The sequence below is a fragment of the Pleurodeles waltl genome, chromosome 1_2 (assembly GCF_031143425.1).
Source record: "Pleurodeles waltl isolate 20211129_DDA chromosome 1_2, aPleWal1.hap1.20221129, whole genome shotgun sequence".
NCBI classification, from domain to species: domain Eukaryota; kingdom Metazoa; phylum Chordata; class Amphibia; order Caudata; family Salamandridae; genus Pleurodeles; species Pleurodeles waltl.
The window spans coordinates 1,163,252,899-1,163,270,861 of NC_090437.1; the positions used below are offsets into that span (position 1 = coordinate 1,163,252,899).

General features: G+C 41.0%; 1 protein-coding gene across 1 annotated transcript in view; it reads right to left on the bottom strand.

Annotated features, from left to right (window-relative positions):
• C1_2H4orf50 (chromosome 1_2 C4orf50 homolog) overlaps positions 1 to 17,963 on the bottom strand; it is a 180,321-nt gene that overhangs the window by 10,354 nt on the left and 152,004 nt on the right. The window contains exon 5 of the mRNA XM_069205863.1: positions 10,810 to 10,908. Within this exon, the coding sequence (XP_069061964.1) occupies positions 10,810 to 10,908 (99 nt within the window). The remainder of the gene's footprint in view (positions 1 to 10,809; positions 10,909 to 17,963) is intronic.

Below are 17,963 nucleotides of genomic sequence, written 5' to 3' on the forward strand. Positions count from 1 at the left end.
GAGACTGGCTCAGAGAGGACACTTGCGAATCCCCGACTGCCACTGATCATACATCACTGAAGTAGATCATGGATGCTCTGACTATTGATGTCCAGTTTCTAAAGACACGATCTAGACAAGTCAACAAAATGCCAAGAAGGCCCATTGAAGAGCTATAATGTTTATATATTGTAGAAAAATGTATATTTTTTATTTAACAGACAGGGAGATGTTGTGTCTTGTGAGTATGTATGATGGAATCCCTTTTGGATCCTAAAAAGACTCCATAGAATGATGGTGCACATTTTAGAACGTGGTGGAGTGAATGCAGGTTTACAGTGCTGAGTTTGCGGTTACATGCTGAAGAATAAAGGCTTGTAATAAATAGCTCTGTGTGTGGCACATTCATTGGGGGGCTCCCAGGCTGGGGAGAATGCTACACCCTGGAGCTCAGGGGCCCCCCACACCATGGGGGGTGTGGGGGCTAATGTTACACCACTGGTAAGGAGATTGCAGAAGAGAGCAGAGGAGTGTAGTGGAGGAGAGGTGAGGCGACCACAGCAGGGAGCAGAAGTGCTGAGTAGAGGTGAGGAATCAGGAGGAGAGAGAGCAGGGGGGCAGAGCAAAGGGGAGGGGACCAAAGGACCGAACAACGGAGTATGAAACAGGCAGAAGAAGAATGCAACCTGATCCACAAATGCACTGAAACCTAGCTGTCCACATTCAATGGGAAGGGCTAAACAGAGACGCTCATGCTCAAGGCATAAGCAGTTATCTGTTCTGGATGATTGCACTGGCACAATGATCAATAAGCGAATGCATGTGTACAGCATTTCGAACCTTGCACATCAATTTATTTGTACAGCAAATTTTATGTAGATGATTGTCTTTTGCTATAGATATGCACTATATACATTTTCAAAGGTAGAAGTTCTGCAATAAGGGATTTCCGAGTTGCTATTCCAAACCTAGAACAGTTTTTAGCAGATGATGCAATTCATTTGGACATTTATGAATGAAAGAGATGTTCTTTCGCCCATTTTAGGTAACATTTAATTATTTCACAACATGTATAATGTTATGCCAATCCTACCAGGAGCTCCGATCGATGTTAGATTGGAAAGAAAAAACAATAGGTCCTTATAGTTTCCACATAAATCACGAGATTTCTGAAACAAAATGTTTAATTAGGTCACTTGCCTACAGGAAAAGTAATGGATTCATTTCTTCTGCTCAATTAGGAGGAGATTTAAATGTAATGCTAATTATCAGAATCGCATCAGTTGTACTCACATTGACTGAATTCTACTTAAAACTGAGAAACATCCCTGATGTAAAGTGGCCATAACAAGTTCTATAGTCAACCAGTCTCAATGGGAAAGCAAAAAAACAAGTCGGTTACCTATTTTCACATCAATATTGCAGGAAGGTATAACCAAAACAGAAAGAAGCAGCAAGTGCTCACAGAGCCCACCAGATACTAAACTGGTGTTTAATAATACATGAGATCAAAAAGCCTCTTTTAATATTTCCTATGCATCATTTTCCTGCAATACCTAATGAAAATACAATTGATGGGCGGCCTTTCAAACGGACTTAAGTAGAAATTAGTGTACTACTTTTGAAGTACACGGTACACAATACACAGTATTTTGAAGTTGAACCTTCAAAAGTAGTACACTAATTTCTACTTGAGTCCGTTTGAAAGGCCGCCCATCAATTGTATTTTCATTAGGTATTGCAGGAAAATGATGCATAGGAAATATTAAAAGCAAAACAAACATAAAACAGACAGATCCAACCCACGTTTAGCAGCAGAAAGCGGCTTTCTCAAGGCTAAACAAGCATTTGCAATGCAATAGGTCTCGCATTTTTTTTAGTTAGAGCTATTTGTGTTGTAAATGCATAAGTGGACTTTTTTTTACATAAATCTGGTCAACTCTGCTGCACACTGAGGTCCTTTTAGCCATAAAAATCTAGTGGCCGTATATATAACTAAAGCATTTCTATTTCCCTTCTTCCTGTTTCTGCAGTTGAAATTGAAAATGTTGCTATTATTTTTTATTGTTTTATATTACTAGTTTGGGGTCTCTCCTCTTAGTATATATATAATAAATGTTTAAAAACAATATAAAAATCAACATCGCATTTAAAAGTGAATAATTCATCTACGCATTAGATGTGGTGCAAGTGGTGCAGCTGCACCGGGTGGTGAGTCTCGATTTGGGGGCACTAACCTCAAGGAGGCGCTGTGTTTAGCAATAACTTACAAAACGTGGGATTTTTTAAAGCACCTGTTGAAAACTCCGTTTGTGTTCAGCCTTTAGGAAACAATTAAAATATCAAGATACCTATTGTGATTAATGTTCCTGCCAAGGGAAAAGATGGGGGTTTGGTACAAAGCAGCTCTAACTCGCCAAATGGTAGCGTAGAGAGTTGACATGCCTGCTCAAAGAACAGAACGGTATTTTATGTAAATAACTGAGTGGATTATTAAAGCCATATTTTACAAGTGCTTTAAAACAAATAAATGTATGTGAAATTGGGGCTAAAGAAAAATGAGGGGCTAATTTGCCCGGTGGTAGTAAGGAATTCTAAGGGGTTAGTCATGGGGTGGGGGCACCAAAAAACACTGTCGGACAAGGCAACGCCAGCGCTAAAGCAGCCCTGCATCTACATATGGATTGGTGTGAAACAGTTAAATAGCCTGTCAATGAGTTAAAGTAGCAGACAACTATTCACTAAGACGAAAAGAAGTTAAACAGCCAGCTGTAAAGATTTTTATCCATTTTACAACCAGCATCTGTGAATGTTTATTTCAGAAAGGCAGAGTGATATAATACACGGATGCTAAGCTTCACACAAAGACACAATGCTACTTCCCAAGCTTTCAAATTGTTAAGAAAACGTATTCCAGCGTGCTACATAATAAAGAGATTATTTCAAAAGAAAGCATTTGCTTTATAAACTTCCACGTTGCATTCAACATTAAATAATTTATATGCTTTGTTGTGTGATAAAAATGAACTTAATTTTATGGCATGTGTTGTTCTGCTTAGGTTTGTAACCAGTTTTGCAAAAAATAAATAAAGTTAAATCGCCACGCAGCCTACCTAATGCTAATAACTCACATTGAACACCATATAAACATACCTATAAATACAATTTATCTTTCATCCTTCTACAAAGTCGATACCTGTTAATATTTACCCAAAAAGCAAGTTACTGAAACACACAAAAATGTAAATGTTTAAAAAGCAATAAAAAAATCAACATCACATTTAAAAAGTGAATAATCTATGCAGGGCCGGCTTTATAATGCAACATCTACGTCTAAAACGTGCATGAAGGAGAGTAAGGAATGGAATAAACAAAGTCACACATGACTGCAGATGAAAATAAGTAATAGACCAGAGCCCTGTTAACAGAAATAGACCGGAGCCACTGAAAGATCCAGTGCTCTGGTCAAATGCTATTAGCCTAAGGAAAAAGTAATCCCTAGGCCCATACTACATAGGCACAAGTGGAAGGATACAAGTACTAGGGCCATGCTCCAGGGGAGTGTACAACTATGGAAAAGGTGGGACAAAGAGCAAGGATTGACCACTAGCAAGCAAGGATTTTTTTAAGGATACTGAAACAAACCAGTGAAAAAGCAGAGACCCCACAAAGAAGTATAGAAATATATACTAAAGTATATACAAGAGGTCTCGAATGCTCAACCTAAAAAGCATGTCACTCATCCTTCCCTTACAATCCAGCTCTTCAATGGTTCAAAGAAGGAATCCATGAGAAATTGCCTTTAGTGGAAAATAGCCCATAGGTTTCTCTTTCCAAAACCCGTTGTTTAGGGGCTTCATCAAAAGCACAGTGCTGCAGCTTTTGGAACAAATAGAGAATGTTCTGCATATTTCTATTTAGAAAGGTCTCTGTGATTAGGCCTCTGTGACATAGCAGAATGCAGCTCAATCGGCACTCCTGCCCTGCATCTTGATATGTTGGTTTAGGTAGAAATTAACACTTGAGATAAGTCACATCTTATTATTTATCATGTTGTTTTGGAAGTTATCATCATTTATAAGTAGACCAGAGGCCTTGACTCTCATTTACTGCAGCAGCTATGAAAATAGGCCAGGCACCCTGGCTCTTAAAAAATGTTTTTCTTCATTTACGAAGTAAAATGGGACCTTAGGGAACTCCTTCCTGTCAGAGAATGGATTACCACCTCCTTTGAGTTGGTGATAAAAATAGTAATGTTTTGCGAATGGATTTCGGTCACAAAACATTAATACATGCTTGGGAAATCGATATTTGGAAGACAGAGTGTTAGAAATGGGGTCTCTGGTTAGCAGTCAGCGGCTCGGTGACGGCATCAGGTGGCGGTGAGACCAGGGTTGCGGTGCTACTTGGGGAACGGCTCTGTGTGGTGTCGTCATGTCACGGTGCAGTCAGCGGCATCTTTGGCGGTGGTCTTATCTCCTGTTGCAGCACAAAACACACAGTTCCCTGTGGAGAAACTTCACAAGCAGGATACACAGCAAGGTCCTGTCTTTGTTCTCTTTAAGGCAGAAGCAGCAACTGCAGGCCAACCCAGCAAAGCACACACAGCAAAGGGGCAGTACTCCTCCTCCAGCTCTTCTCCTTGGCAGAGGTTCCGCTTGGTTCCAGAAGGAAGGTCTCTGCTGTTCACAAGAACCTGCCTTGCCCAGGCCTGGTTCCAGACTCACCCCAGGGTCCCTATGTGTCACTGTCTAGTGGAGATTCACAAACAGCCCAACTGTCAGTCTGATCCAGAGAGGGAATATACAAGCAGGCAGAGTCACAGATTGGTTTAAGCAAGAAAATGCACACTTTCTAAAAGTGGCATTTTCAAACTGACAATTAAAAAAACAACTTTACCAAAATATTTATTTTTAAATTGTGAGTTCAGAGACCTCGAACGTCACATCTCTATCTGCTGCAAAAGGGAAAATGCACTTAAAAGTTATTTAAAGGCAGCCCCCATGGTAACCCATGAGAGAAATTGGCCTTGCAACAGTGAAAACCGAAGTTGGCAGTATTTCAGTGTGAGGACATGTAAAAACACACCAGTACACGTCCTACCTTCAACATACCCACCTTATGGGTGACCTACATGTATAAAACACAAGGTTTCAGCCTGGCAAGTGGGTATACTTGCCAGGTTGAATGGGCAGTTTAAACTGCACACATAGACACTGCAGTGGCAGGTCTGAGCCATGTTTACAGGGCTACTCATGGGGGTGGCACAATCAGGGCTGCAGGCCTACTAGTAGCATTTGATTTACAGGCCCTCCAATCATGGAAAAGCCAATTACACATACAATTTATACAGGGAGCACTTGCACTTTAGCACTGGTCAGCAGTGCCCAGAGTAACATCATTAGCAAAAACAGAGTCCAGCACAGTCAAAGCATGGGAAGCAGAAAAAAAAGACAGGGGAGACCACGCCATGGATGCCAGGTCTAACTCACAGATTTAAAATGCCGCTTCCAAATAGAGATTCCTTGTTTCCTAAACCTATTTAAGGATTAGGAAAATGTTTTCAGATCGCTAAATGTGTTTAGTACATTTAAGAAAATGTGTTTTAGTAGTCACAAACTCTCTAATTTATGGAATATAAGGGCCTGCGACTGTTAAAAAACTTTGTAGATGAGACCCCAAGTTATATGCATGAGTGCATCTGGACTATTTCCCCATATGTGGCACCAGAAGGTGCAAATGTCCAGGATGAACATACCCAGGCACCTTCAGTTTTAAACATAACTATTATTCACTTTTAACTAGAGTGTAAGTGTTAGACTTGGCCATATTTGCAGGGTCACTCCTAGAAACTGGGTTGTTGGTTGAGAAGGGTGTGAGCCCTTCCCAAGTAGCAGCCACAGTCATTGTTGGATTGAACAACAGAAATACAGTAAATTAACCTGTGCTAAACTTTTTGGTAGCTCGACACAAAAAAAGCCTGGCTTAAATCAGAGACAATGGATAAAGTATGTGTGCAACATTTAAAGAGTAATAAAAGGAAATGACAACGCAAGACACAACACAAATGTAGAAAAATAGAATACAATTTAAAAAACAAAGACACCCAAATAACAAAAATGAAATCAGTAGAACCAGACATACGCAATTTCAAAGATTTATGGCAAGTATACCACTTTAAAGCATAAAGCGTCACTCGTGTTTATCTGACGTAAGAAACTGGGTGAAAATCACAAGTTCAGGCGACCACGTAGGCCAGATACAGGAATCAAGTTAGTCCAGCTGAAAAAGTTACATTCTAAAGTCCAGCATGAAGAGTCCCATTTTCAGTGGAGGAGGTCACAAAGAGCAGGGAGAGCACTGCAGATGGTCGTACCTGTAGCAAGAAAAGACGGCCGCACGGATAGTCATCACTGCATCGCTGAGCTGAGGAAGGTTCTTTGACATGCAAGAGTGACAGGTGACAGCCTCGCCCACATTATCAAGTCAAGATGGCTTAGCCAGTCAACACCCAGGCACTCTATTAAGTGGTAGTCTGAGAAGAATACACAAAGGACTACTGCTGATAACATCTAGTCATGTGCCCGGAGAAACAGGCTGCAGGCCCCAATGGTTGAGACAAGAAAATGGCAACTTTCTACAAGTGACACTTTCAGAATTGTGACTTAAAATCTGACTTTACCATCAAGGGTTTTAAATTACAGTTCCTCAGACACCAGACATGAAACTTCTACCAGCTCCTAAACAAACGTTATCACTTATTAAATGTACTAAGGTAAGGTAACCCACTGTTATCCTATGGGAAAGGTAGGCCTTGCAGTAGCGAAAAATGAATTTGAGCGTTTTTTACTACATGGACATGTAAAACTTAAAAGGTATATGTCCAACTTTTCAAATACAATGAACCAGGACCTTTAGGCTGTTTAGGGCCTACCCAATGGGTGACAAATGTATTCAAATGGAAAGTTTAGATTTTAGGTGGTTTAGCCATGACAAAAGATGTATTTTGCCAAGTCGCATTGGCAGATTAAAACTGCATAGAAGCTGCACTGGCAGGCTTAACACATGTTTTAAAGGGATACGAAAGTGGGTGGCACAATAGGAGCTGCAGGTCCACTAGTAGCATTTAGTTTGCAGGCTTTGGGTGCCTGTGGTACCACTTTACTTGGGACTTATAATTAAATTAAATGTGCTATTTGGGTGTAAGCCATATTCATAATTTCTAATGGAGAGAGCACAAACATTTTAACACTGGTAGAAGTGGTGAAGTGCACAGAGTTCTAAAAACCAACAAAAACAGGTTCAAAGTACAGGAGGGACAATTGCAAACAGTGGGGTGACCCTGTAGAGAGGACCAGCTCCAACAGCAACCCCCAAACCTTTTGCGTTTGTCCCTATTTTCTGAATTTGTTTTTATTGGCATTTAGGACTCTGGGCATTTTACCACTGATAACTAGCTGGTGCCTGTATCTGGCCCACACTTCATTGCAGTAGGCCTTAACTTGTGACTTTGCGACCAAGAGTAGCTCTTTGTGCTTACCTAAATCTTTGAAACTCCATTAGTATGTAATTTTTCTTGTGTTGTGTTTTCACTTTATTACTGTTCAAGCGCTGCATTAATACTTCACACACTGCCTGTGAGTTATGCCTGACTGCTTTTGTGCAAAGCTACCAGAGGGTTAAGAACTGGTGAATTTAGAGACATTTTGTGGTTCACCCTGAAAATCCCAGTCATGTTTAGTCCATGCACTCCATGCATGCCTGTTCCTTCGGGCAGAGTCAACACTGATATAATGTGGTTGGTCAATGTGCAATATGGTACATGGAAAAAGACAATTGACTGAAATTGGTGTATTTTTAACTATGAGCAAAGTAAACAACAGTGGCTGAGAGTTTTCAAGCACTCAATACATTTCATGCCTAGACACGAGTCAATTAGCTCGCTGTGCTATAGGATTCAAGCTCTTTTTCACTGATGAATGCCAACAAGGCAACAATATGCTTTCAGCAAAGGACATGTAGCTTACTAGATCAGCCTGGACAGACTTTTTAAGGTGGGTCAAGAGTAATTTACATATGGCTGAAACTTGTCTGTAGTAGCGCAGTAAGTAGAACCTGACATACTGTAGCCTTCAAGCCAAGGTAATACAAAGTAAATGAGACTAATTAAATTATTCCATCCATCACTTTCTTTCTTTTCGCTTTCAACAACTGTTGCAGTACCCCCATTTCTGAAAGCTTGATCATGTGTTTAGTATAATATTTTTAACAGTTTGAATTATTTCTTTTTTATCTATGTTTTTATAAAACACATACAATAGATAAAGCTTGGGCCCTCATTATGACCCTGGCGGTCTTTTGACCACCAGGGTTAATGTGGCAGTTCACCACCAATAGGCTGGCGGTGTATACCGGCATATTATGAGTGTAGTGGGTTGGCCGCCTCCAACCTGCCACATCTCCACTGATACCATCATGGCGGTATGTACCACCGGGCCAGAGATGTTAATCTCCGACCCAGCGGTCCACAGAAGACAGCCAGCGGCATTATGAGCACCACCACGAAAACCATGGTGGTAGGGCTTCCTGTGACAGGGAATTCCTTCCCTGTCACCGGTAGATGGCTACCCCCCCCCCTTCCAGCAAGGACCTGACTCCCCCACCTCCCCTACCCACATTGCACCCCCAGTCACAGCATCCCCAGCCCCCTAGTCACAGCGCCCCACCCCTAGTCACAGCACCCCGCATTCATGCACAAATACACCCACACGCACCACGCATACACCCATTCACTTACACTTCCATATACGCATTCACTCACACACATTCACTCACACATGCATACACACAGGCATCCAAACATGCATACTCACATGCATACACACATACACACAAATATCCAAACACACATACTCACACACATACACACTTGCATACAGACAGACATCCAAACATGCATACTCACACGCATGCACACAGACATCCAAACACGCATTCACTCATACGCATACACACACACACAAACACCACACACTCAGACATGCACACACAACACCCCTCGCCATCCCACCCCCCTCCCCTGTTGGACGCCCGACTTACCTTGTCCAGAGAGGAGGTCTTCCAGCAGGGAAGGGGCGCTGCTACCGCCGGCAGCACCCCGCCAGCATGACACCCCCAGGCCGTATTAATGGTCATAATTACGGCTCGCGGCATCCTTTTGGCGGGGCAGTGCCGGTGGTAGCAAGGCCAGTGCACTGCCATCCGCCACATTGGCTTCTGCTTGACTTCCACCCAAAATGTAGTAGAAGTCAGGCAGTACCCATATTATGGTGGGCGAAAGACCGCCAGCACTGGCGGCCTTCTGGTGCCCGTGGCTTTGGCGGTCTTGCTCAGAGACCCTAAAAGTCATAATGAGGGCCATAGTGTTGGAGACAAATTCTGTGTTTTTTGTTTATGTAAGACTTGAACGTCTCCTCTGTTTCATACATCCAATGATTCCAATATTGCTTCTACATCAGCTACACCTGGATGTCTAGTGCCTGCATGAAGCTCAACCTAAACAAGATGGAATTCCTGTTTTTGCCAAGACCAACAAACAAGATACTGTACAAACCTAGCTCAATTGTATGAAATTTGATGGTTCTACACTCCAACTTTTACTGGGTGCCAAATCACTTGTATTAACCCTGGACATCTACTTCACCCTCTGAGAACACGTTTCCAAAAAACAAAGATAGCTTGCTACAGGTATTCTGATCTAAAGAAAGTCAAACAATTTCCTCCAGAAAATTACTTAACAACTGCAGTTCAAGCCCCCATACTGTTGCATCTGAATGGTGATAATACCTTAGTCCATGAAACCCCATATATCACGGTGACACCATTAAAACTCTCCCCACAAGCCACATCATAAGTCCTAAGGGGTTTGAACAAATATCATTACATCACACTCATCAGGATGGAACTCCATTGGTTTCCTTTGCCAGCCCAGAAAATCTTCAAAACAACATCATCACTTAAGCTATCACAACCAGCAACCAGGTTATCTTGAAGCAGAGGCAGCTATCAATGAAAATCTGAGAAACCTTGCACCGTTGGAAAGTTGGTGGACTGAATTCATTAACATTCATTGCAGTTAGCCATCCTTTTATTTCAGCTGTTCTGTTATTGTGAGAAATTATATAGTTCAGCTAGACATGCTTAGATGGCGAACAAACAGTTATTTAGGTTATAGTATTTCTAAATTAAATAATTATGTCAATTCATGTACCCTGTGTGTTATCTTTGTACTGGTGAATTTTGATTTGGGTACTCCAATAATAGTTGTCTGGTGGGAAGAGAGCACATTTATGACACTCTCATCAAAGCCTACAGTATATGTCAAGTTAAGATGATGAGCAGAGCGTGGCATTTATAATTAATACTACAGAGCAGTCCGCATTGATGAGGAAATGGATTTCACTGTTGGTAATAAGGAGGGCATGGTCACACTTCTAAATAATTATTGTCTCTGTGCATACTATCTACTGAATCATGGCTGGTATTCCTGAAAAACAGTGTTGGTAATAATGTGCTGTGGTGATTTTATGTGACTTACAACTTGGTGATTATACCAAGAAAATGAAGATGAGTGATTGAGTGGTAATTGTACAGCAGTGGTCCCCAATGTGTATCTCTTGAGCAATGTGTTCCTCGCAATATCCTAAAATGTTGTTCATTAGAGGATTTGTCTCTGTAGGTTTTTTTGACAGCACTGTAGTCCACAACCATGTACATTTTATGGGAATATTCAATGTCTCTTCTGAGTAGCTATTCTCAGAGGAGTCCAACCTCATACTTGTTAAACGATAAAATAGTCTGGCAGAAGGAACTTGGGTTATTGTTAGTAGGCTTCAAAGCTAGGATCTCTGTATGTTTTACTGCAATTATCTGAAAGGAATTAAAGGAAGCTTGAGTTTGAAACAGCAGTCACAAAGCTAAAATAGGAAGCAGCAAGGAACAGCAAATGAACTGAGTACCCAGGTAATTGTGATAAAGAGTAAGTGTATCTAACCATCCTTCCTTCATGCTTTCAGCACTGGGTGCACCTCACCACTCCCAGCAGTGCCTCCTACTTTCACCTTAACAGTCCACAAGCCCTTACAGGGGGCTCAGTACTTAGGCTTGAGCTAGCACACTGGTATGCTTCAAGCAAATCAGGTAAGTGGAGTGCATAAACCTAATAATGCTTCATCTGCATCACATACAGTCTAACTCTAGTTGCCCACCTGCATTACACCCCTTCTTGAGCAATCGGAGATTTCTGTCTGGATTTCATAAAGACATAAATAGTGTTTGGGACAATTCTGTGGGTTTGGCTAACATCAATGCTACACACTTGTGCCTGTGATATTCTTCTTGCCTGGTTCATTAGCTAGACATTGTCAATCAAATCAGAGTGGGGCTAAGTGGGGTTTAGAAAACATTATGGTCTCACTGTATGAAAAAATGCAATGTCTGCTAACTAACGATTTATTGTGAGTAGCACAGTGTGTTAAATTGGAATAACTGAAATGTGAACATTAGCTCATTGGATTTAATTGAATTAGTAAAGTGTGCACATTGTAGAAAATATGCAAGTTTGTACTGCGGCAATGTGGAAAAATGATACATGGTAGCAGGATTATTATTGAAAATAGTACAAAATTATTAGGAATAGAATCACTGAAGGCCAGTATAAAGTGATCTCCAAACTTTACTAATTTGGTAATGATAATATATATACACTGTTTAGAAATAGTCTGCAACCCAATGTAATTAGGTCTTTAAATTCTATCAAGTATTGTCATATCACCATTAAAGTTACTGGGCAACATTGTGCTTTACAATGCACAAACTGCATCAACATTTTCCCAGAATTTCTGTAAACTGCTGCCAATTTAGGTGCCTTATTTCTACTGTGGAATTCATTAGTTATGGTTAGGTAAGATTAATGTTGCCACACACGTATGTCAATATATTATATTAAGGTTGAGCTGTTGTTGAGCATTCTGTTTAGTACACAAATGTTGCTTATTGCCCAAAAATGCTGTGTGTGTTGTATTTTTTTCTGGGTTAACATTTCTTCAGCAGAGGAAGACTCTGTCCTGCTTTTAGGATGTCAAAGGAAGTCTTGCAGTTAAGGTAAAGTAGGATAGTTTATACATTTGTGCCCTGAATGAGCCTCCTGATTTTGTCTATCTTCTTCACAAAAGCGAGGGTGATTGCATTTCTTTGCTTGAGAAATGTTCTTCCGTTGGTCAAGGATAGGATTAGAGAACAGCCCTATGTTGCAATTTTTGAGTATCATTAAACTAGATAGTAGTTACACTCGCTATTCCTCTGTGTACAAAAATGACACAAGTGCAGTAAGAAGCGCCAAATGAAATGCAACAAATGAATTATTTCGACCAGTGTTGATGTATTTTGGTAATGGGACTTCAGTGTATAATTTACAGCAGATACAGTGGAGTGTTTTAGGATTGCAAGAGTTCTTCCTGGGGCTGTGACCTACACAAGTTCTTCTTTGCCTTTTTATTTTGCATTCACTTTGATCTCAGTGATGTGCGTGAGGGGATCTAAAGAAGTGCCTATGGTGATCAGTTCTTCCTGCAGAATGTTGACCGTTTTGTCTTTGATATCGTTCAAAAGTGAGATGTGATATCAGATTTTACTTCCATTCCAGAGGCTGAGAAGCACTCTTTCATTGTTTTGGTGTTTCATTCCCATTAAGGCTTAGGATTTGAAAGAGAACTTGATTGAGACTAATGCAGTTAGAATGGGCATTTGGATGGGGCTGTGTCTTTCGGATTGATAGATGAGCTTTATTGTGAATGTATGGGTTGATGACAGGTGAAAGTGACACATGGAGAGTGCTGTCTATATCTCATAGCCCCTTGCTACTTCTACTCGAAAATCTACTTTTTTTACATCCTCATATGATCTAAGCAGCTAAATTCAGGTTTTACTAAGCATTTCTAGGTTGCTCCATATCTATCATTGGGCCAACATAGTGGAACTCTTTACCTCCCAATATTAAGTGCTCTTCCTCCTAACCAGTTTTCAGAGAAAAAAAAAACTGAAAAGTGGGTGTGTTGTTAGGCACTGACTACCCTTTGGGTAGATGTCTTTAATGTATCAATTATTCAATGGTAAGATGTAAATATTAAAGAAACAAACAATTATTTCCAAAGCTCACCTTATTCTGGACCCACTACTACCACTAATTGAAACTCAATTTTATGTCAAGACCAGAGGCTCAAAATATGAATAATTTCTTTGCTGACTTATACATAGCAGTAAGTTAAACACAAATAAAAAATCTGAAAACTACAAAACCCATCATCATACTAAGAAGATTTATGAATGTCTAAATCAACAGTGTCTCATCAGTGCAGTATATAATGAACCATCAAAGTCAGTTCTACCTCTTTCCTACTGTTGGCAGTCAGTTAAGTACTCTTTGTTTCATATGTGTTTTCCATTGCACTGGATAGTTTGCCAGTATTGTTATTTAACAGTTACTGTAGTTATTGCAACTGTATAGTCTGTATCTGGTATTTGCTTTCTGCTAAAGCTTGAAATTTGCCACAGCTGATCTTAAAGTTACAGAGCTTTCTGACAGTTTAGCCCCTTTCCCCCCACACACTGCCTTTGGAACAGACTCCAGCTTTGCTTCCTTCACCAAAACAAGCCACATTTCCATCACATAGGGCTTCCCCTAAACACTGAAAGATCATTTCCAAGCTTTATTGCTATTTGTTATCCTGCTCAATTTACACTGCGGCCAGATAAGCCATTAAAATGAGTGAGCCACTATCTCTAGAAGACACAGACTCAATAGAACTAGATATGGACACCACTGAGGCGGTATTAAAAGGTACTTTGAGGCACTTTAACAATACTTCTGTAGAATATGCTGACAATGCCTCAATGAGGACCTTTACGCATGATATTGGCTGGAGTATGAACAATATAATTATAGTCCAAGCACTGCCAGCTAGCAGGAGCAGGTTACAAACCATATAACCATAATTTTGATGATGGTTCAGATTCATATGTAGTTCAATTTCCCACAAACCACAATGTAAACCAATTTTAAAAAGTCAGTCTAATCATACTATGGTTCAAGTGATGATGCAGATATGTCTGATGAAAACTGTTCCGACGGGGTCAGAGTTTTGAGGGGCGTGGTTAATTATCAAAGAACTCCAGCTTTCAGCTAGGTACCAGATCACCTGGAAAAGAGACAGGTTTAAAATAAAGAAAAATACCTCATAATGTTGTGCGACAAGATAATAATGATGATGATGTGGCATATACTTTGGATTCTGACTCTGGACAAGATGGCAATGACTTAAATTGGTTTTGGCCCAACAAGAACAAAACTGACAGGACAACAACATTTCTTAATCAAAATAAATCTTTCCAGGGGCAGGTTGGAGTTATGTGATTCAGTGGTAGATCCACTCTTTGATCCCTTCTTTTTTGTATCAGCCTTTATCGGTGGATTGGTCAACGAGTCCATAAGTAGAGGAATATATCTATGAAATAATTCGATATCTCTGGAGAAACCCATTAGACATAAACTCAAATCAAAATGTAGGCATCCTGTGATAGTAGATCATGCCCTTCCAACTCCTTTCATAGATTCTAAGCTGTCAGTCTTTTTTTATCAAATAAGAAAGGGACCCAAAGAAGGGAATAGAAAAGGCCTCATCTGCCTTTTAATACAAACTGCTAGACTCTGTGGGCACTACCACCACAAAAATGTGGGCATGGCTGGACAGACAAAAGAAGGCTCTATTACGACTGATCCAGTTGAATTATCAAATTGTACCCAAAGGGTAATATATGTTATTGCCAACACTAATGCTGTAATTTCAATAGAAAGATGAAATGGCCCAGCAGCAAAAGGCCTACATCTACTCAATTGATAAATCCCAATTGCCTCTTAGGAAAGTCACTGGCAGAAAGGAAGGTCAATCTGCCCGTCAGTTCCAAACAGATAATTGGTCCCAGTTCACGGAGGCAAATCCAGCTTTCAATATATAAAACCTTCTAACCACAAAGGGATGTCAGAAACCAATACTCCAGAGGCCAAACTAGAACAGTTATTATAAACAGTGAATATTCAGTGGGGGAGGGAGAAACCACCCAATTTTCACACTTGTGGCTCAAAAGATCAATTTCAGGTTTCAATGAAGAATTTTCAGCAAATCACTCAGACTTTTTTCCCAAATACATTTAGGCGGTCGCCGCCCGCCATGCGGTCACCGCCATTTGGCCGCTCCGCGGTCAAAAGACCGCGGAGGCCATTCTGGCTTTCCCGCTGGGCCGGCAGGCGCCCACCAAAGCAGCGCCCGCCGGCCCAGCGGGAAAGGCCCTGCAACACAGAAGCCGGCTCCGAATGGAGCCGGCGGTGTTGCAGGGGTGCGACAGGTGCAGTTGCACCCGTCGCGATTTGAAAATCATGCTGGGGCCCTGTTAGGGGGCCCCTGCACTGCCCATGCCAGTGGCATGGGCCCCCAGGGGCCCCACGACACCCGTTCCCGCCATCCTGTTTCTGGCGGTGAAAACCGCCAGAAACAGGCTGGCGGGAAGGGGGTCGGAATCCCCATGGCGGCGCTGCTTGCAGCGCCGCCATGGAGGATTCTCCCAGCCGGGGCTAATCCGGCGGGAAACCGCCGGACCCGGCTGGGCACATGAAGCACCGCCAGCCTGTTGGCGGTGCTTCCGTGGACAGCCACCCTGGCGGTCTATGACCGCCAGGTTGGAATGAGGGGCTTAGTCTTTTACAAACAGCTCCCACTGCATTCACAAGATATTCACTAACTATCCTAGCAATCTCAATCACTCCTATTTTTCCTCCCCATCGAAAATCCCTACAATTTCAGTAAGAGAACAGAACCTTTCATTTCACAGCTTTTCCATTCTATGGTGTCTCAACAAATTGTTTAATGACATTTTTTAAATCAGTGATATCCTATCTGACGTCCCAGTGGATTCCCATGCAGATCTATCAGATGGCATCCTATTATTGTCTCAAGAAAAAACTTCTTATATTTCAGTTATACACTTCCATTCTTTTGTTAGAAAGTTGGAGTTTTGCCATCAACAAAATTCTGCTTTTAATCTGGTTTAGTCTCTGGATTTTCTAGGTTTCTTAGTAAATTCAAACTTTTTTACACTACAGCTTCCAACGGCAAATCTAGTAGCTATCAAAACAGAATTGTCAGATTTGCTCACGTTGTTCCATGTTTTCTTTCATGATACAGACCCTATAATATTGCTCTTAGCATCATCTATTTAAGCAGTTTTCCAAGGTCCACTCTATTACCAAGTCCTTTGCAGACCAAAATGATCTCAACCGAGCTTTACGTTATTCATATTTGGTTCCTTTGGATTTATAAACAAAGAAAGGAGCATACATCTCTATGCTTGGAATAGGAGGTCTATTTTCCATTCTACCCCAGATCTTCCATTAGAGTCAGATTCAAGTTTGTCAGAGAGGGGCATCCATTGTGTCCAATTCTCCACTAGAGGTATATAGTCTCAGAAGCAGTCATCCATGCATATAAACTATTTAGAGCTGCTTGAGGGCTCCATTGCAATCCAGACTTTCACAAAGAATCACACACATTCCTCAATTCTACTTAGGATGGACAATCCCACCACAGTGAGGAATATCAATCACTTAGAAGGCAGACAATCAAATATCCTGTTAGCCCTAGCCAAAGAGCTCTGGAAGAACATCACACTTCACTCACACTGAACTTGGTCGCAGATTGGTATTCTTCCCATCTCAGAGACAATCCCTGGCAAATGGATGTCTGGACATTTCCGAATCACATGTCCATATGGAGTCCTTTTACTATATATCTTTTTGCCTGCAGACATTGTTCAGATTCCTGTTTTACAGCTTATGACAAGGCCATTAATGCAGGGGTGCCTTTTTACAACCTTTTGATCAAGTTCATCCTTATGCCTTTCCCAAATTCGTCATGATTTTTTGCTGTATGCCTAAGATCAGGAGAGAACTTTGCCCACTAGTTATAGTGATTTCTCTCTGCTCATCACAAACATAGGATCCAGCCTCACTTCTCAACTTTCCACACTTATTACAAAATCCAACTGGTGAGTTCCATGATCTGATTCTTTCAGGAACTTCTCCGGGTCATGGACTCAAAGACATCCAGCCATCCTGGAATATCTCAGGACATTCATCTGACAATATCAAACTCATCAGGGTATATAGATCAGCATAGGCTTCCTGGCCTGCTAGTGCTTGGAATTATACATAGACCCCTTTTAGGTAGATCTATTATCCGCAAATTTTCTAGGTCATTTACCTTCTGCAGGTAAGTTATATATGGTGATAAAAACTCATAGACCAGTCATATCCTTAAACTGAAAATACTCTGCTGGAAAACCATTAGGAGCACATTCACTGATCTCCCATCTATAAGGAGGAATTAGGATAAGCATTCCACCATTCTCGTAAATGTAATGGTCTGCAGCATGTTAACTTGGTTTTGAATTCATGACAGGGCCTGATAATGCTTCACTGTCTTGAAAAATTAACTAGGTTTACCTAATTTCTTTCAAAAGTGTCTCTGACATCACAAGCTTGGAACTCTCGGCTAGATAGCATACTCACTCTGGGGTCTATGTCTCTATAGAAGAACAAATACATAACTCTCTCTTTTGTGGAGCATCTATCTTTCACAGATCAACCAAAGCTTTGTACTGTGAGCTGCTTAAAAGAAAAAGAGACTTCTTTTCTCAGAATGGATGCAAATCAACTTCTAATTTCCTTTATTAATCCTCATTTTCCAGTTTCATCACCTATCCTATTCATATGAGTTTAATGGGTAATGTCTAAAGCTGGTATCGACATTCCTACTTTTGCAGGTCATTCTTATAGGGGCGCAATGGCCTCCAAAGCATATTGGGAAGGGGCTAAG